Source organism: Salvia hispanica, chromosome 4 (genome assembly GCF_023119035.1).
Source record: "Salvia hispanica cultivar TCC Black 2014 chromosome 4, UniMelb_Shisp_WGS_1.0, whole genome shotgun sequence".
NCBI classification, from domain to species: domain Eukaryota; kingdom Viridiplantae; phylum Streptophyta; class Magnoliopsida; order Lamiales; family Lamiaceae; genus Salvia; species Salvia hispanica.
In genome coordinates, this window is record NC_062968.1 from 27435303 (window position 1) to 27455527 (window position 20225).

At 39.4% G+C, this 20225-nt stretch overlaps 5 protein-coding genes across 6 annotated transcripts; 3 read left to right on the forward strand and 2 right to left on the reverse strand.

Annotated features, from left to right (window-relative positions):
• The first annotated feature begins 1854 nt into the window (after window positions 1–1854).
• Window positions 1855–4833, forward strand: LOC125218186. 2 transcript variants are annotated; one of them, XM_048119811.1, is made up of 2 exons: window positions 1855–2072; window positions 2507–4833. In XM_048119811.1, the coding sequence occupies exon 2, from the start codon at window positions 2611–2613 to the stop codon at window positions 4633–4635; it is 2025 nt and encodes a 674-aa protein (XP_047975768.1). In that variant the 5' UTR covers window positions 1855–2072; window positions 2507–2610; the 3' UTR covers window positions 4636–4833. The 2 variants fall into 2 exon arrangements, with proteins under 2 accessions (XP_047975768.1, XP_047975767.1); XM_048119810.1 differs by having other exon boundaries at window positions 2552–4833.
• Window positions 4834–5572: 739 nt separating this feature from the next.
• On the forward strand, window positions 5573–6668 carry LOC125220810 (disease resistance protein RGA4-like). The gene is made up of 2 exons (XM_048122944.1): window positions 5573–5951; window positions 6049–6668. Exons 1-2 carry the CDS (start codon window positions 5573–5575, stop codon window positions 6666–6668), a joined length of 999 nt encoding a protein of 332 aa, XP_047978901.1.
• Window positions 6669–7266: 598 nt separating this feature from the next.
• LOC125220811 (disease resistance protein RPM1-like) lies at window positions 7267–7926 on the forward strand. The gene has a single exon (XM_048122946.1). It carries the CDS (start codon window positions 7267–7269, stop codon window positions 7924–7926), a length of 660 nt encoding a protein of 219 aa, XP_047978903.1.
• Window positions 7927–11859: 3933 nt separating this feature from the next.
• LOC125220163 lies at window positions 11860–14245 on the reverse strand. The gene is made up of 2 exons (XM_048122312.1): window positions 14129–14245; window positions 11860–13917 (listed from the first exon to the last, which is right to left on the reverse strand). Exons 1-2 carry the CDS (start codon window positions 14139–14141, stop codon window positions 11939–11941), a joined length of 1992 nt encoding a protein of 663 aa, XP_047978269.1. The 5' UTR covers window positions 14142–14245; the 3' UTR covers window positions 11860–11938.
• Window positions 14246–15295: 1050 nt separating this feature from the next.
• On the reverse strand, window positions 15296–18551 carry LOC125218789 (disease resistance protein RPM1-like). Its single transcript, XM_048120556.1, has one exon. It carries the CDS (start codon window positions 18475–18477, stop codon window positions 15394–15396), a length of 3084 nt encoding a protein of 1027 aa, XP_047976513.1. The 5' UTR covers window positions 18478–18551; the 3' UTR covers window positions 15296–15393.
• Between the last annotated feature and the right edge of the window lie 1674 nt (window positions 18552–20225).

Here is a 20225-nt window from a genome sequence, read left to right on the forward strand (position 1 = left end):
TAAGCATACACGGATAGACAAGATCCCGAAAACTGTTTGGAAACTGAAGAGTCTCCAGCATCTCAATCTCAACGAAGTTCATCTAGACAAGGACACACCTCTGCACTTCCGCGAGTCCTTGCCCGATCTCCTAACGCTGTGGGGGTTATCAGTCAGCCACGAGACCCCAATAAAGAATGGCCTGAGCAAGCTGAAACACCTAAGAGAGCTAGGCATTTCTTTCCGATGCATCAAGCTCAGTGATGATCATGAGCGATGTCAAGATCCTTTGGTGGAGTGGATTTCCGAGCTAACTGATCTCCAATCATTGAGGTTGCGATCCAAAGATGATGCTGGGAACCCTTTACACCTTAGTTTAAGGTCGTTTTCAGGCTTGAAGAAACTCTCCCACATGAAGTTACTCGGGAAGCTGCAGCAACTCCCTCCATTGGATCACTTCCCACCTCATATCAAGGTTCTCACATTGTCATTGACGTTTCTGTCCAAAGACCCCATGCCAATTCTTGGACAGCTCCCGGAATTAACGGTTTTGAGGCTGCTTGGTAGCTCATACCTCGGAGAGACAATGGTGTGCTCGAGTGGCGGGTTTAAGAGCCTTGAGGTGCTGAAACTATGGGTGCTCGAAGATCTCAAGAAATGGGAAGTGGAAGACGGAGCGATGAAGAAACTCAAAGAGGTCAACATCAGAAGGTGTTCCAATCTGGAAAACTTCCCAACATTATTGCTGCAGCAGAAAACCTTCCAAGATTTGATCTTGAACAACATGCCCCCTGCGTTCAAGGATAAAATTGATGACATTTATCAGTGCAAAGTCTCCACCAAAGATTTCAAAGAACAACTATGAGCTCGAATTAGGATGATTCTTTGATGATGTAGTTTATTACAGTATACATTTCATGAGAGTTTAAAAATCATATTGTTTAAAATGAAATGAACTCGAAAAGACGTTCATGAATGTCAAAATTAGAGAAACAGTGTCTTCATACAAACTAATATCATCAACAATTTCTGTATTTGAATAGACAAACACTGAAAATAGAAAACCCCCAAACAAATATAAGAAATAATCGCTATTCAGAGCTAATTCGTCAATATTTCTGCATTCAAATGGAAAGACACTCAAAAGAGCAAAATCCCACAAATAAATCTAAAAAAAATCGCGAAATAGATGCAAATCAAATAGAGATTAACAATACATCTATTAATTTGAGCTAATGAGAAGCATAAAATCTCAACAAAAAACTCACAAAATGGATTACCAAACCGTCCATGTAAATCTCTTGAATCGCGACAAACAAGATAAAAATAATATCAGCTCACTTACTTTTCCGCCGCCGTAGATTCACCCTCCCACTTTTCAAATATATTTACCGAAAAAGAATTACTAGGAGTAAATAATAAGTACTCCCTCCGTAGTCTCATCCATTTTCTGTCTGGAGTCTCGTCCATTTCCGGCATGGCATGGGTATTAACAAATATTAAGAAAAGTGGGTGGAAGAAAGTCATACTTATATATTAATTTTAAATGATATGTGAGTGGAATAAGTTGGTGAAATGTGGGGTCTTTTTACCATTTATGATAATTATGAACCGAGACTCCTATTCGTGGACGGACTAAAAGGGAAAAACGAGACTCCGGACGGAGAGGGTAACTTAAATAAGGACAGTATAATGGTAAAAAAATAAGTGCCAAATTAAACAAAAGAATGCCCACTATTTGAGCATTTTTCCACAAAACAAAAAATTCGAGTTTTTTTTACTTCTGTTACAAATTTAACTAGTTTGAGTTTAACTAATTTGTACACATATATTGATTGGTTTTGCAGGTATGCACAAAACACAAGAAAAGACTGCTTTATTTTTTTTGCCCTTTTAAGTTGGAAACAGACTATTTTTTGTAGTTCTATCAGATTTCAGTTTGGTAAAGATCCTGTTTTTATCTCAACTCTAGCAAATGGGTAAAATAGTTGCGAACTTTTTTGCAGTTTAGGTGTAGTTTTGAAGAAAGATCATCAATGGTGAAGTAAATTCTAAGTTGCTTTTTGGCTGAAACAGGATAACGCTCTCATCAGGTACATCTCCCTTGTTTCTTCTTTACTTCCTTGGTTGAGCTTGGTTTCGTGTGTGTGTGTGTGTGTATTGTTATTGACAAGAAACAAGAGAAATATTAGAACGTTGATAAGTAGGTATGACAAAGGGATGAGAAAATTCCCCCAAAAAAGGTGAAATAATCAAAACTGCAGAAACACTTTGTTTGGGTTGATGTAAGATGTTTAGTAGGTCTTGTCTTGTGAATGCTACTTTCGATGAAATTAGCGTTGTTGGTCTCCCGTTTTCGTACCTGTAATTTGATCTTTCTCCAATTTTCTTGCTTTGGTTGTGAAGCTATGATCTAACTTGAAACAGAACCTGATGATGCTGTCTATTTCGTCTCTGGCTAAAATGCTACTACCTGCAGTTTGATTGAGCTTTCTTCTTTTCCTTTTTTCATGCTTGGGTTGTGAAGCTATGATCTAACTTGAAATAGAATCTGACGATGCTGTCTATTTAGTCTTTGGCTAAAACGACTAGTGGTTGGCGCTTTGATTCTTGTTGAGAAGAGGAGAAGTTATGGAGGGAGTGCTGGATGTGCTTCCACTAAGTTTGATGACATTCTTTGACGAATGGGAAGTAAGGGTGTCCATCATCCTCAGCCTCGTCTTGCAGATTTTGCTGATCACTCTGGGTGGTCGCAGGAAATATATATGCAGACTTTGGATCCGAATCATTCTCTGGTCTGCTTACTTATTGGCAGATTGGGTGGCTGTCGTCTCGCTTGGCATTATCTCGAAGAACACCCTTGATAAGTGCCACAACAAGATTAATGATGAACCCGGGATTGAACTGAGGTGGTTCTGGGCTCAGTTCTTTCTGCTGCATTTAGGCGGCCCCGACACCATCACAGCGTACTCTCTTGAAGACAATGAGCTGTGGCTGAGACATTTGGTGGGGATGGTGATTCAAACTGGCCTTGCTTTCTATGTACTACTTGTTGCTTCCCCCGGCTCGGATTTGCTTCCCTCTTTGAGTGCCCTCATCTTTATAGCGGGTGGAATTAAGTACGGAGAGCGTTTGTCCACGCTCTGTGCAGCCAATAGTGAGAATTTCCGTGACTCTATGCTCCCAGAGCCTGATCCGGGGCCCAACTACGCGAAATTCATGGGGGAATACGCCTTGAAGGAGGCTGAAGGGTTCAGTGTTAGTGTGGATGAGGTTGAAGAAAGACATGTTCCTGCTCAGCACAATTTCCCCAATGAACCAGGTGTACGAGAAGCTTATGACCTATTCTTGACGTTTAAGCGCCTCTTTGCTGACACAATCTTGAGCTTTCAAGATCGTGACAGAAGCACATCCTACTTCATGACGCTGTCGGGGGAGAAAGCTTTTGAGGTTGTTGAGATTGAGCTTGGATTCATGTTTGATGAGCTCTACACGAAAGCATCCACAGTCTACAATCTCACGGGATGTTTCCTTAAGATGATTACTTTCTCGCTCACGCTCATTGCATGGATGGTGTTCATCTTCGTGTGCGATAAAGCCAAGTACAAGGTGTTGGACTTGGTGATCACTCACTTGTTGCTTGGGGTGGCTGTCTTCTTAGAGATATACGCTGTTGGGGCTCTCATGAACTCAGATTGGATGCGTAGGCTCAGAGGATGGGACAGAAGTCGCAGAACAACTAGTTTTGCTCGCGTAATTCACTGGTTTCAGCCAGTCAAGAAGAGATGGTCCAAGAAAGCTGCTCAACACAATCTACTTGATCTTTGTTTAGGAAACAAATTTGCAGTGTTGCCTAGAAGCATCAGAAAGGTTACTAGAATCTATCACTACATTGAAAAGCAGTGGCACAAGTCGTTTGTCGACGTCTCCATAGATCTGAAAAAGCTAATATTCGAGGAGTTGAAGAGCTACACAAATTGCTCTGCTACTACTATGTGGAATAGAAGGGGAAGTTTCACTCTTGAAAGGTATCCCTCTCTCTCTCTTGATAAGAACAAAGAGAGAGAATTCGACCAGAGGATCCTCCTCTGGCACATCGCTACGGACCTCTGCTATTCGCTGGAACCACCCGACAACGAAAGCAAGGAGACTACTGCACTTGCAGGCCACAGCAAGCACATATCTGAATACATGCTGTATCTCCTCATTGTCTACCCTTTCATGCTGCCAATGGGGATCGGGATGATAAGGTTCCGGGACACGTGCGCTGAGGCAAGAGTGTTTTTAAGAGAGAGGGGTGCGATGATATCCACGAAAGGCGAGACATGCAAGAAGCTGCTGGAAGTGAGCACCCAAGTGCCACCAGCTAAAGTGAAGGGCGACCGGAGCAAAACTGTGCTGTTCGATGCTTGTAAACTGGCTAAGTCTCTCTTAGATGTGAAGATACAGTCGCAGAGGTGGGAGATTATAAGCAAAGTGTGGGTGGAGATGCTGGCTCACGCCGCCACACATTGCAGCGGCCACCACCACGCGCACCAGCTGCGGAAGGGCGGGGAGCTGCTAAGCCATGTATGGCTTCTTATGGCACATTTGGGCATCACTGAGCAGTTCCAGATATCTCAAGGTCATGCTAGAGTTAAAATCAGGTCGTCCTAGACCTAAAAGAAAATGTTTTTTTCTCAATCAATATTCTAGTGGTTTTTATGATGTAGTTGTAAAATACTAGCTTCTTGCAATCTTTGCTGATTTTTCCCCACTTTAACTTGTACTGCTTAGAATTTGTGCATGGACATGCACTTGATCTCATAAAGTTGTGTGATATTATTTGATTTGGTAAAAGACACAGACATGTCACATGCATTCTCTTGTCTTTAATTCTTTGTTATCAAATATGAATTCTACTAGTAAGGACTAATATAAAAAACAATTTTATGAGCATAATAAAGAGATAATGTTGAAGAAGAATAGCCAATTTTGGTTGCTAATGTGAAAATTCATTCTCCATCACACATTTTGGCAATTCACTAAATTTTGTTAGAATAAAAGATAATGTGGAATCGACTATTTTTTTTAACATTGGATCAACTTAAACACTGAAGATGGGATAATAGTCAATTTTGGTTGTTACACATTCTCCATCTCACATTTTGGCTATCCTTATTCATTCTCCATCTCACATTTTGGCTATCCACAGATGAAATCATAGTGAACCAAAGGAAATTCTAAATCTAAAGCAATACTCCGTCACTTTTTCTTTCCATCTATTTTACTTTACCAATTTCACATTAAAATCCATGTCGTTTCCAACTTTTTATTTTTATGGGACGGAGGGAGTATTATCATAAGATATGAGTTTGGATCCTAGTTAATTTTTGCTTTCTCTAACCAAACAATACGCAAATACAAAAATCAGAGAAGTCTTAATATTTACTTTTATTTTCTTGAATGGGAAAAAAAAGAAAAGTCTTGGTCGATGAAGGGGCTTTACCTCATTAAATAATTCAATCCAATAATTGTACATATACAGATACTGCATCCATCATAAAAGCAAGAAGGCACAGGTTGTGAACTAACCTTCACTTTTGTGATCATCATGGGTGAGAACATGACTGTGGATGCAGTTGCATCTGTGGTGCTCCTGAAGCTAAGAGAGTTGATAAAGGACAAGTCCTTCGCAAGCAACAAGATCATCGGCCGTCGCCTCAGGCAGATGGAGCAGATCCTCCAGGATACGAGCTGGCTCTCCTTGGTTGGTGCTGCAGATAAGGAACCAAATGCTGAAGAGATCAAGAAACTGAGGAAGGAGTACCTCAGCCAAATCTACTCCATCGAGGACCCCATTGAGTCCTTCGCCCTTCGCTTCACCCGCCAGAGAAAGAAGCTCGGATTCCTCATGAATCATGCTCTCTTTCTCAAAAACTTCACAGCTCTTGAAATGCTCGACTCCAAACTCCGCAAATATTCAGACGAAGGTTAAGAAGCTTAACAAGCGAACAAACAGCCTAAGCAGCAACACCGTGGGAAGACTGGAGGTCAAACAAACTCCTACACTTTATTCCATTCATGAAGAAACTCAAGGCCTGAGCTCAAGCATGAAGCGCGTCAAGAGCAGTCCCGCTTTAGGAAACATAAAAGAAACACAAGTAAATCTACGCAGGAACCAGTCCTTCAAAGTGCTCTCACGCAGTGATGCCTCAATGATCCGAGAGAGGTATGGGCATTCGAAGCTCATGTATAGTCACTCCTTTAATGGGAAAGGACTATCCATGGTCGGATACCAAGGAAAGGTGGGAGATCTCCTGCATAGGCTTGAGTATTCGGATGACCTGATAATCCCAATTGTAGGGGAACTGGGCTCAGGCAAGACGATGCTGGCTCGTGCTGTCTATGGAAGCAGAAGCATCAAGAACAAGTTCAAGTCTGCTGCTTTGGTGAACATTTTCAAGGAATCTACGGTGAAGAACATCCTGCTCGCCTTGCTGAACCAGGTGAAGAAAAAATCGGAAGTGCAAGATGCGAGCGATGAGAAGTCCCTCAAAGACAGTCTCAAGGAGGAACTAAATGGTCGGATATACTTGGTCGTGCTGGATGGAGTTCAGTCATTGAATCAATGGAAAGACTTGAAGACGCCTTCCCTGATCAACAAAATGGGAGCAAGATCATCCTTACCACCCACGATAAGCAAGTAGCGATGCATGCTGATCCAATGGAGAGGCAGATGTATAATTTGAAGAAGCTCGGCCCTAAAGAGAGCTGGAAGTTGTTCATGACAAAGGTGGGCTCACTGACAGATCCAGAAAACTCTCTGAAAGAGAAGATTAATGATGTTTGCAAGGGGCTGCCTCTGAACATTGTTCTGCTCGGCAGTCTGTTGTCAATGAAGGAGAGCGAGATGTGGTCGGAAACAGTCAAAAAGATCGACAGAAACTGGCAAGCCTCAGACATTATGAAGTGGAGCTACAATGATCTGGATCACCCTTTGAAACTGTGTCTCATCTATATGACACTGTTTCCCAGAGAACTCGACATTCCAGTGAGGAGGCTGAAACGGTTGTGGCTTGCTGAGGGATTCGTAGAACAACGACAGAATGGAGAGTTCCAAGAAGATGGAGCGCAGGAGTATTTCAAAAATCTGGTGAAACGAAGCTTGATAATGGTGTCGAAACAAGGTCAGATGGAAGTGCTAGAACGTGTCGGTTGCAAGGAGCTCTCCATGACCTCTTGTTGGAACAAGCACAGGATATCCGCCTTTTCCATGTTCATCCTGTATCAGATGGTTCTTGCGAAATGAGGAGACTTGTTGAATATGCTGATGCTAGGAATGGTCCACTTGAGCCTTGTCAAACTCGACATGTCAGGTCTTATATATCTTTCAACCCACAGAAAAAGGATACTCCAGCAAAGTATGTAAACTCTCTTGTTAGCAAAATGGGAAAAGGGCTCGGCTTGCTGAGGGTTCTTGATTTGGAGGGAGTCTACAATCCTAACTTGCCCGACAACCTAGGCGACTTGTTCCATTTGAGGTATTTGGGATTGAGATGGACTTTCTTGGACAAGCTTCCTAAATCAGTTGGTGAACTCCCTTATCTCCAAACGTTAGACTTGAAGCATACACGTATAGACAAGATCCCGACCACCATTTGGAAACTGAAGAATCTCCAGCATCTCAATCTTGATGAAGTCCATCTAGACAAGGATGCGCCTCTGCGTTGCCGAGAATCATTGCCTGATCTCCTGACACTTTGGGGATTATCAGTCAGCCACGAGAGCCCGATCAAAAATGGTTTGAGCAAGATGAAACACCTGAGAGAATTAGGCATTACTTTCCAAGACAGAGGTCAAGGCCAATCTACAGAAGCTTTGGTGAAGTGGATTTCTGATCTGAAGGATCTTCAATCATTGAGGTTGCGATCCAAAGATGATTGTGGGAAACCTTCGAGATCTTAGTTTATTGCAGTTTTCAGGCTTGACAAAACTATCTCACATGAAGTTACTTGGGAAGCTGCAACAACTTCCAACCTTTGATCAGTTCCCACCTCGTGTTAAGGTTCTCACATTATCATTGACCTTTCTATCCAAAGATCCCATGCCAACTCTTGGACAGCTACCGGAATTAACAGTTTTGAGGCTGCTCGGTGACTCATTCATCGAGGATGAAATGGTCTGCCCAAGGGAAAGCTTTAAGAATCTTGAGGTTCTAAAACTCTGGGTGCTCAAAGATCTCAAGGAATGGAAAGTCGAAGACGGAGCAATGAAGAAACTCAAAGAGGTCTACATTAGAAGGTGTTCCAAACTTCAAAACTTCCCAGCCAGCTTGCTGGAGCAGGAAACTTTCCAAGATTTGATCTTGAACAACATGCCCTCTGAGTTCAAGAATAATATTTCCAACGAGTATCAGTGGAAGGTCTCCATCAAAGATTTCTAAGGACACCTTGGTGCTCAACATTATGGTGATTCTTTGAAGAATGTGCTGATTATTACTCCACTTATTATTATTATTACTACTAGTATTATGCAATGACTAATGAGGATTGTTTAAATTCATGTTCTGTTGAATGTATCTTTTTCTCCAAAAGAATTAAATGGATTCTACTGTATTCAACAAGATCAAATCCCCCTAAAAACCGCAATTGGCTAAAAAATGTAGTAGGTTTCTACATGTAAATAAAATGGAAATCAGCAAGGATCATTGCATCTGTTGATTTCAGCTAATGGGAAACATAAACCCTCAACAAAACGCACCATCAATTTACCCACAATTACGTATATAATCACAACAAACAACACCAAAATACGAAATTAATCACCTCAGAAATAGGAAATTGCAGCTCGCTTGCTTTTCGCCTTCGTCGTATCATCTCTCTTTTCCTCCGTTCATATCAGAAAACGCACTAATTTAAGGTCATAATATTTTAGAAAACGTGTGGTCTACAATTTGCCACGTGTAATTTTTGTCTTTATTAATTAAATCAAAAAAGATATAAAAAACCCCAAATTAGGGTTTTTGATGAAAATGTCAATATAGTATTCCGAAAATATCAACACAATGCTTTGAGAATGTCAACACAATGTTTTAAGAATGTTAACTCATTACTTATATTGACATTCTACATATATTATATTGACATATTTTATATAGTATGTTGACAAAATAAAAAAAATCAATTTTTTTTCCAAATTTTGATGTCGGAACATATGCATGTAGGATATAGTTGGAATCCTTATAAAATTATCTTTAAGTATGTTATATGAATTTAAAGTTTTGAGATTTCTTTTAAAAGTTAGTTATAACTAATTTTGTAGTTAATTGACATTAATACCTATATTGATATTTTTTGGAATTAATTCTATGAGCTTATTGACGTTTTTTGTTGATCGTATTGTCATTAGGGTTGATGATTTAGGCCTTTAATTTGAATATCTAATGGCTATTATTTAGTTGTAGTTAGCAATTAAGTATTGAGTAAGCAAAATATCACTCCCCTAGTACAAACCTCTATATTTTAGTTTTTTAATCATAAATTCACATAGTATGTGGTAGGGTAGTGATAAAATGCAAACTTATATATTGTACAAACTCAAAACTCCTCAACACAGTTTCAATACAATATCAACATAGTGTAAAATTTCAACATTTTAATGTCAACACAGTATCAACACAATATCAACACAACATCAATCATGACTACCGTTGAAATTTTGTTGACATTTTTCTGTTGATGTTTTTTTGTGATCTGTTGACATTTTTCAATAGTCCAGATCATAGTTTTGAGTTTGTACCATATTTAGAGTTTTCATTTGATCACATCTTGTACGTGGTATGACTCTGAATTCATATAATGAATTATGAACTTACGTCTAATTCGATAAAAACTAAAACTCCATATATTTTTCGATCGTCTGCTTCTATTCAACCGCTGCTAATTAATGGGGGACGGAGGGAGTAAAAGAAGTGCAATCATTTATCCACTTGGATTTGTACATGTCGACACTCACGATTCTAGACTCCCACGTAAACGCGCAATAAAAGTGAGTCACGTGGAAAAAAGTTTTGCATAAATAGAATTTGTAATTATCTTTGACATGAAGTGTGTGATATATCCTTGGAGGCCCAATGCAGCAAAAGATCACCTGAGTTAGGAGGGAGATCGTCGATTATATTAACATGGTATTTTGTAAGGAAACGGAGCATTATTTTGCATTTGTATTAATGAGAAAAGATGATAAAATGAGAAGAAGAAATGTGTTGTAGCTTTGAAGATGACCACTCTTCATGTTGTGTGGAGTAATATTTTGTCACAATCGAGTTGAGATTTGGTTTGCTTAAAGCGGTGGATCATATTTGTAAAATACTAAGGCTATGTTTGGTATATGGAATTGGAGGTGTGAAATTGAAATTGGAATTGGAGCCTTCAATAACAAATTTAGTGTTTAGTATCATTAAAGTTTTTGGTACAATTCCAAATTCTCCAATTCCACAATTTGAATTTCATATCAAAAGTAATGGAATTCCAAATATTTATTAAATTACACACGCAATGCATAATTCTTACACACATTCACACACACTGCACACACACACGTATTCACGCACACAGCGCGCACACACACGGCACACAACACACACATTCACACACACACATAGCACAACAAACACAGCACGATTCAAGCATACACGCACACACACTACACACACATTCTTACAAACACACTACACATATCCTCAAATACACACACATAGCACATGCACACAACACACACATTCAAACACACTCACACAACACAAACACAGCACACATAGTACACAACAGACACATTCACACACACACAACACACTCACATTCAATTTTTTAAATTCAATTCCATATCAATTATTTTATTTTGCCAAACAAAGGATTTGGATTTGAATTTCAATTCAATTTCTTCCAATTCAATTCCATAGAATTCCAATTCCATTTTCAATTCAATTCCAATTCCGTGTACCAAATGGACCCTAATAGAATTTAATTTTAACATTTTAAAATATTGATAAATTATTAACGTAGAACAATAAAAGAGTAATTTGGTCTTCGCCTTATATTTTGGTGGGAATGACATGGAAAATGAATTGATAGTCATAATCTCTACTAAGTACGAAGCATGTGACAGTATTTGAATATTAATTAGAAGTACTTTTAATTTATAATTATTAATTTTATAAATATTTGCATACTACTTTATAACTTTGAACTTTACTTGGACTTTAAGAATCGTGAAGTGAAAAGAAATTATTATTATGTGATTATTTTAATTATCAACAATCTTCATGTGAGCCTCCAATCTATGTCCTATGGTCTATGGAACGCCTGATCGTCAAGGATGTATCATGAATGGCCTCGGAGCAGCTCCGAATACACAAAACCTCATGATATGCGTGCTCACCAGTCACCACTAAGAAAATTGAACGACATGATTTGTAAATTTTTCTTAGTATTTGTCTTTTTAATTTTTAAATTTTTAAGATTTATAAATTTTATTTTATCATCTATAAAATACTTTATATAGATTCGTATTTTAATTCTAAAAGAAAAATAATGAATAGTGCAATTTAATGTTATTACACGGAAAGAACATGGGGATATCATCTAGTCTTCAGTTGATATCTGTTCACACGGTTATTTTGAAAAGTATGACTATAATACTTCCTCTATCCCTTATAATTTGTCACTATTTAACCCGGCAAGAGTTATAAAAAATGTAACTTGAAAAAGTTAGTGACATGTGGCTCCTACTTTTATATAGTATCAAGTTTATAATAAAATGTGAGTGAAAATGAGTTAGTGGAATGTGAGATCCACTATAAAAAATGGTAAAAGTGAAAGTTGACAAATTTTCAGGAAGTGACGAAAATGAAAATAATTGATAAATTTTATAAGCGTGTGAGCCAAGTCAAACGGAACAGGAGGAGTGTGATTTAGGTCTAGCGCGACATCATTTTAGCATCTCTAGCATGACCTTGAGATATCTTGAAGTGCTCTAAGATGCCCAAATGTGCCATGAGAAGCCAGACATGGCTGAGCAGCTCTCCGCCCTTCCGCAGCTGGTGGGCGTGGTGGTTGCCGCTACAATTTGTGGCGGCGTGAGCCAGCATCCCCACCCATTCTTTGCTTATAACCTCCCACCTCCGCTCCTCTTGTAAGAGTTTCTTGGCCAGTCTACAAGCATCAAACAGCACGGTTTTGCTCCGGTCGTCCCTCACTTTAGCCGGTGGCACATGGGCGTCCACCTTCCGCAGCTTCTTGCACGCCTCTTGTTTTGTGAATATCTTCTTCTCTCCAAAAAACACTCGTGCCTCAGCACAGGTGTCCTGGAACCTTATCACCCCGATCCCCATTGGCAGCATGAAAGGGCAGTCAATGAGGAGATACAACATGTATTCAGATATGTTCTTGCTGTGGCCTGCAAGTGCAGTAGTCTCCTTGCTTTCGTCGTCGGGTGGTTTCTGCGAATAGCAAAGGTCGGTGGCAATGTGCAAGAGAAGGATCCTCTCGTCGAATTCTCTCTTATTGATCTCTTCAAGAGAGGAAGAGAGGAACCCTCTGTTCCACATATGAGAATGATCAAAATTAATCGTGTAGTTCTTCAACTCATTGAATATTAGATCCTTCAGACCTAGCGAGACTTCGACAAACGACTTGAGCCACTGCTTTTCAAGGTAGTGACAGATTCCAGTGACATTTCTGATGCCTTTTGGCAACACTGCAGATTTTATTCCAACACAAAGATCAAGTAGATTGTGTTGAGCAGCTTTCTTAGACCATCTCTTCTTGATTGGCTGATGAAGCCATTGAATTACGCGATTTCTGTTATGTCCTTTCAGCCTATGCGTCCAGTCTGAGTTCACGAGAGCCCTCACAGCATATATCTCCAAGAAGACAGCCACCCCAAGCAACAAGTGAGTGATCACCAAGTCCAACCTCTTGTACTTCCCTTTCTCGCACTTGAAGAAGAACATCATCCATACGATGAGAGTGAACGAGAAGGTGATCAGCCGAAGGATACACCCCCTCAGATTATAGACAACAGATGCTTTCGTGTAGAGCTCGTCAAACAAGAATCCAAACTCAATCTCAATAACCTTGAAAGCTTGCTTCCCAGACAGCTCCAGGAAGTAGCATTTGGTTTTGTCACAATTTTGAATGCTCAAAACCGTGTCAGAAAAGAGGTGCCTAAACTTCAAGAATAGGACATAAGCTTCTTGTATATCTGGCTCATGGTGGAATTTAGGCCTACGACGAAAATGGGATTCTATAACCTCATCCACACTAACAATGAACCCTTCATCCATCTTCAACGTGTATTCCTCCATGAGTCTCACGTAGTTGCCCCCCGGATCAGGCTTTGGAAGCATAGAGTTGCTAAAATTCTTACTGCTGGCTGCATAGAGCGTGGACAAGCGTTCTCCATACTTAATTCCACCTGCAATGAAGATGAGGACACTCATATAGGGAAGCCAATCCGAGCTGTGGAAAGCAACAAGTAGTATATAGGAAGCAAGGCCAGTCTGAATCCCCATTCCCACCAAATGCCTAAGCCATAGCTCATTATCTTCAAGAGAATATGCTGTGATGGTGTCGGGGCCGCCTAAATGCAGCAGAAGGAACTGAGCCCAGAACCACCTCAGTTCAACCCCGGGTTCCTCATTGATCTTGTTTTGGCATGCATCAAGGGTGTTGTTCGAGATAGTACCAAGTAAAACAACGGCCACCCAATCTGCTAATAAGTAAGCAGACCAGAGAATAATTCGGATCCAGAGTTTGCATATATACTTCCTTCGAGTACCCAGAGTGATCAGCAAAATTTGCAAGATGAGGCTGAGTATGATCAACAACCTGACTTCCCATTCGTCTAAGAATCTCATCAAACTTAATGGAAGCACTTCCATAAGGCTTCTCTTCTCTATTTAGCCAAAGAAGAAATAGACAGCATCATCAGGTTCTATCACAAGATCAAAGCTTACAACCCAAGCAAGAAAGGGGGAAAATTATACTATAACTCAATCAAACAGTGTTAACTTGTAGTAGTACATATCATCAAAGAGTGCACAAACCCAGCACCTGCTGAATTTTTGAATAAACCCAGCTCAGCAAACAAAACAACGGAGATGTACCTGATAAGAGCATGATTAAACTGTTTCAGCCAAACAGCAACTATGATTTTTTTTCACCATTTGATGATCTTTCTACAAAACTAAAAAAAATTGCAAAATAATTCTCAACTATTTTCCCTTTTGCTAGTGTTGAAAACAAGATCTTTGCCAAGCTGATACCCGATAAAACTGCTATACTTACACACCAATAGAACCACAGCCACTCCTGCGAAACCTTGCATACACACTATATGTGGGCCTAGGAACACTAATAAAAACTATTTTAATATTTTTGTATAAATTAAAAATTTAAAAATATATGTAATGTGAGATTTCAATTCTAAAAATATTAATGAACTCAGATAAAATAAGTTTTCATGGAGTTAGAGGCAAAATGAAAATTTAAAAAAAAATGAGTTGAAAATTATTGGAATGTGATTAATGATTTTCTAGAGATATGCGGTGATATCAAAGACATAAACGTACGAAACCAATTAATACTGAACCGGAAATTTAGAGCTAGCAGTTTACTGTTTGATATATTCACGAAGGTTAATGACATTCTAGTGAATTTTCAAAAAACTATTCTTTCAAGGATTTGTTTTTTTTTTTCGAGTGTCTCTGGACTCTCTGTATTCGAATGCAAAAATTATTTTAGGAAATTAGTGTGTCTGAGGACATTGTTACTAAAGTTGAAATATGTCTTAGAGCATCTCCAACAAAGAAGAGTAAATAAAGATCTATATACCTCTTCAAAAAGCGAAATATACCATATTGAAAAGAAACATATTCTAAAGGAAAGGTATATAAAAAGGTAAATGAATTTTTAAACATAATATAATAGTACAAAATGCATTAAAAACATAAAGTGTGATAGCTTCTCAAATACCTTCTCCCTGGAGAATGGTTTTTCGTGAAATGAAAGCAAATATGGTAGTTATAAAATTTTACCTCTTCATTAATGGAGAGGTAAAGATACCTCTTCAAAATGGGAAAAGGTATAATACCTTCTCAAATACCTCTACCCTTGGAGAATGATTTTTCATGAAAAAAAGGTAAATGTGGTAGTTATATAACTTTACCTCTCCATTGGAGATGCTTTTAGATAACGAGAAAAAAAGAGTAGAAGTAATTTTAGGAATAAAAAATTGTAGGAGTAACTGTTTCTCTAACTTTGACATTTATGAATGTGTCTCAAGTTCATCGCATTTTACACAATACTTATGATTTTAAAACATTCATTAAATAAATACTAATGCTACATCCTTAAAAGAATCATCCTAATCTTAACCATAAAGATGCTGACAAAAATCTTCGGTGGAGACCTTCCACTGATACTCGTTGGCAATATTATTCTTGAACTCAGAGGGCATGTTGTTTAAGATCAAATCTTGGAAAGTTTCCTGCTCCAGCAAGCTGGCTGGGAAGTTTAGAAGTTTGGAACACCTTCTAATGTTGACCTCTTTGAGTTTCTTCATTGCCCCGTCTTCAACTTTCCATTCCTTGAGATCTTGGAGCACCCAGAGTTTTAGAACCTCAAGATTCTTAAAGCTTTCACTCGGGCAGACCATTTCCTCCCCGAGGAATGAATTGCCGAGCAGCCTCAAAACTGTTAATTTCGGGAGCTGTCCAAGAGTTGGCATGGGATCTTGGGATAGAGACGTCAATGATAATGTGAGAACCTTAATATGAGGTGGGAACTGATCCCAGGTTGGAAGTTGTTGCAGCTTTCCAAGTAACTTCATGTCAGAAAGTTTGATCAGGCCTGAAAACGGCCTTAAACTAAGAGCTGAAGGTTTCCCACAATCATCAAGGGATCGTAACATCAACGATTGAAGATCCCTTAACTTAGAAATCCACTCCACCAAATCTTCTGTAGATTGGTCATGACCTCTGTCTTGGACAGCATCATCATCACTGCGCTGGATGAAACGGAAAGAAATGCCTAATTCTCTTAGGTGTTTCATCTTGCTCAAACCATTATTGATGGGGCTCTCGTGGCTGACTGATAATCCCCAGAGTGTCAGCAGATCGGGCAAGGACTCGTGGCAGTCCTTGTCTAGATGAAATTCATGGAGATTGAGGTGCTGGAGATTCTTCAGTTTCCAAATGGTGGCCGGGATCTTGTGTATGCGTGTTTGCTTCAGGTCTAATGTTTGGAGATAAGGGAGTTCACCAACTGATTTAGGAAGCTTATCCAAGAAAGTCCATCTCAATCCCAAATAACTCAAATGGAACAAGTCGCCTAGGTTGTCAGGCAAACGAGGTTTGAATACTCCCTCCAGATCAAGTACCCTCAGCAAGCCAAGCCTTTTTCCCATTTCTTTAAGAAGAGAGTTTGCATTCTTTGCTGGAGTATCACTCTTCTGTAGGTTCAAAGATATGTAAGACCTGAGATGCTGCATTTGAGAAGGCTTAGGTAGAGCATTCCAGGCATCAGCAGAATATTCAACATGTCTCCTCATTTCGAAAGAACCATCTGATCCTCGATTTACATGGAAAAGGCGGATATCCCGCGCCTGTTCCATCAAGAGGTCGTGAAGGGCTCCTTGCAACCGGCAACTTCTAGCACTTCCATCTGGTCTTTGTTTCGACACCATTATCAAGCTGCGTTTGACCATGTTTTTGAAATAATAATGCGCCTCATCTTCTTGGAACCCTCCATGTTTCTGTCGTCGTTCTACGAATCCCTCAGCAAGCCACAACCGTATCAGCCTCCTCACTGGAATGTCGATTTCTCTGGGAAACAGTGCCATATAGATGAGACACAGTTTCAAATGGTGATCCAAATCATTGTAGCTAAAGTTCATAATATCTGAGGCTTGCCAGTTTCTGTCGATCTTCTTGACTATTTCCGACCACTCCCCTCTCTGCTTCATTGACAACAGACTGCCGAGCAGCACAATGTTCAAAGGCAGCCCCCTGCAAACATCATTAATTTTCTCTTTCAGAGAATTTTCTGGATGTGTTTTGAAGCCCACCTTTCTTATGAACAAAGCCCAGCTCTCTTCCGGGCTGAGCTTCTCCAAATTATATATCTGCCTCCCCATTGGATCAGCATGCATCGCTACTCGCTCATCGCGGGTGGTAAGGATGATCTTGCTCCCATTTTGTTGATCTGGGAAGGCATCTTTAAGTCTTTTCCATTGATTCAATGACTGAACTCCATCGAGCACGACCAAGTACATCTTATCATTGAGTTCCTCCTTGAGACTTTCGAGGGACTTCTCATCGCTCCCATTCTGCACTTCCGATTTCTTCTTAACCTGGTTCAGCAAGGCGAGCAGGATGTCCGTCACCGTAGATTCCTTGAAAATGTTCACGAAAGCAGCAGGCTTGAACTTGTTCTTGATGCTTCTGTTTCGATAGACAGCACGAGCCAGCATCGTCTTGCCTGAGCCCAGTTCCCCTACAATTGGGATTATCAGGTCATCCGAATACTCAAGCCTATGCAGGAGATCTCCCACCTTGCCTTCGTATCCGACCATAGATAGTCCTTTCCCATTATAGGAGTGACTGTAAATGAGCTTCGAATGCTCCCACCTCTCTCGAATCATTGAGGCATGACTGCGTGAGAGCACTTTGAAGGAGCGGTTCTTGCATAAAGCTGGTGGCCTTTCTTTTATGTTTCCAAAAACGGGACTGCTCTTGACGCGCTTCATGCTTGAGCTCAGGCCTTGAGTTTCTTCGCGAATGGAAGTAAGTGTAGGAGCCTGTTTGATCTCCAGTCTTCCATCTATGTCGCTGCTTTCAAGGCTGTTTGTTCTGCTCTCCACGCTATTCATGCTTGAGCTCTGACCTTGACTTTCTTCATGAATCTGTTTGATCTCCAGTCTTCCCTCTTTGTTGCTGCTTTCAAGGCTGTTTTTTCTGGTGTTGACGCAGTTCATGCTTGAGCTCAGACCTTGAGTTTCTTCATGAATGAAAGAAAGTGTAGGACTCTGTTTGATCTCCAGTCTTCCCATTGTGTTGTAGCTTTCAAGGCTGTTTGTTCGAATGTTGAGCTTCTTAACGTTCCTCTGAATATGGCGGAGTTTGAAGTCGAGCATTTTAAGAGCTGTGAAATATTTGAGGAAGAGAGCATGATTCATGAGGAATCCGAGCTTCTTCCTCTGGCGGGTGAAGCGAAGGGCAAAGGACTCAATGGAGTCCTCGATGGAGTAGATCTCGTCGAGGTACTCCTTCCTCAGGTTCTTGATTTCTTCAGCGCCAACCAAGGTGAGCCAGCTCGTATCCTTGAGCTTCCGCTCCATCTGCTTGAGGCGATGGTCGATGATCTTGTTGCTCGCGAAGGACTTGTCCTTGATCAACTCCCTTAGCTTATTGAGCACCACCGATGCAACTGCATCTACAGCAATGTTCTCACCCATTGATGATCACAAGGGGTGATGCTGCTTGGTTTTATGATGAATGTGGTATATGTTGTGATGGTGTGAATGAGAGAGAGAAAATCTGAGTTTGCTTGGCTGGTGAAAGAGGTCATTGCTGTGGTTTATGTAGAGAGAGAGCATAGATATTTGTGAATGCAGTAAATGCTGTTGAGAAAAGTGTAAAATCATTGCGGAAGTTGTTTAGCGATTGTCTCAATGTCCTGGAATAAACAAGCAGAAAGAGTTGCTGAAATTTTGATGCCTTGTTTGTTTGTTATAGTCCACGATTTCACAGAAATATAAGGTGGATGAAATACAACAGTATTCACTTCCTCTATGAAATACTCCCTCCGTCCCAGATAATTCGTCCAAGTTTTCCATTTCGGTCAGTCCCACATAATTTGTCCCACTTCACTTTTACCATTTTAGTTAGTGGACCTCATATTCCACTAACTCATTCCTACTCACATTTTATTATAAAACTAATATATAAAGGTAGGACTCACATTCCACTAACTTTTTCAACCTGAGAAAATTCGTAGTAAATCATATAATTCGTGCGATATATGAATAAAGAAAATTATTTAACACACTTTGTGCCCAAAAGTTTTGTACCAACTTAATTGGGACAAAGAGAGTACAATATTTAAGAATACATATTTTCCTATAAATTTATAAGAAAAACATACTCTCTCTAGTTAAGACTAAGAAGATTATTTTAAGATTTCATACCAAAAAATTATGTACCAACTTAGTTTGTACAAACAGAGTACAATAATTAAGAGAATCTAAAGTGTTAGTGCATCCCCCAGCGCGTGGCGCAGCTGACGACATTCGTAGTTAATTACGTATTCATTTAATTACAATTGTAATTAGTTACTGAGTTGTCAATGGAGAATGCATATGTATAAAATATTGAATACAATTTTAAATATTTATGTATATCCCTATAATTATGCTTGGTTTTCGGTCAAAAGAAAATCTAAATTATCCCTATTGAAAATATGAGATGCACTTCATTATTGCGTATAATCTTAATATATTATTTAACAACCCAAGTGCAAATGAAAGTAAATCTTATGCGTAATAATTGTGAAAATTTAGAGGTAATATTGTATTTCCTTATCCATTCTCCCTCAGCCACTAAATCAATACAATTTTAAACTCTTCATTAATTATTTTCTTAAATACACTACAAAGAATTCAAATCCTTTTAACCTACCAATCCATAAAGGCAATAATCAACTTATACTAAAATCAAACAAAATACTTTAGCAATAACACATCTTTCAAGTTATATTACCCTATTAATAATTCCTCACAGAATTAAAACCATGATTCACAACTTTCCACATTAACGAAATAAATAAATAAACACTACTCGCTCCGTCCCGGCTAAGATGACACATTCCTTAGCCGGCACGGGATTTTATGAGTTGTTGGTTAATGTGTTTAATTGGAGAGAGAAAAGGTGGGTGGAAGTATTAAAATAGAGAGAGAAAGAAAGATAAATATTTTAATAGGGGTGAGAAAAAGTGGTTGAGTGTATTAATTGGAGAGAGAAAGTTTCCAAAAAAGGAAATGTGTCATCTTAGTTGGGACAAACTAAAAAGGAAAACGTGTCATCTTAAGTGAGACGAAGGGAGTACAATATAACGACTCTAAGAATAAAAATCAAAAGCAGAAACCTAGCTTCAATAGATATGCAAATCACCAATAACATAATATCAGTTTAACAAATACATTTA

Coding starts and splice junctions, on each gene's coding strand:
- LOC125218186 (XM_048119811.1), top strand. CDS start 2,611: ATGGAGGGAGTGCTGGATGTGCTTCCACTAAGTTTGATGACATTCTTT.
- LOC125220810 (XM_048122944.1), top strand. CDS start 5,573: ATGGGTGAGAACATGACTGTGGATGCAGTTGCATCTGTGGTGCTCCTG. Junction 5,952..6,048: donor CCGCAAATATTCAGACGAAG/GTTAAGAAGCTT, acceptor CCATTCATGAAG/AAACTCAAGGCCTGAGCTCA.
- LOC125220811 (XM_048122946.1), top strand. CDS start 7,267: ATGAGGAGACTTGTTGAATATGCTGATGCTAGGAATGGTCCACTTGAG.
- LOC125218789 (XM_048120556.1), bottom strand. CDS start 18,477: ATGGGTGAGAACATTGCTGTAGATGCAGTTGCATCGGTGGTGCTCAAT.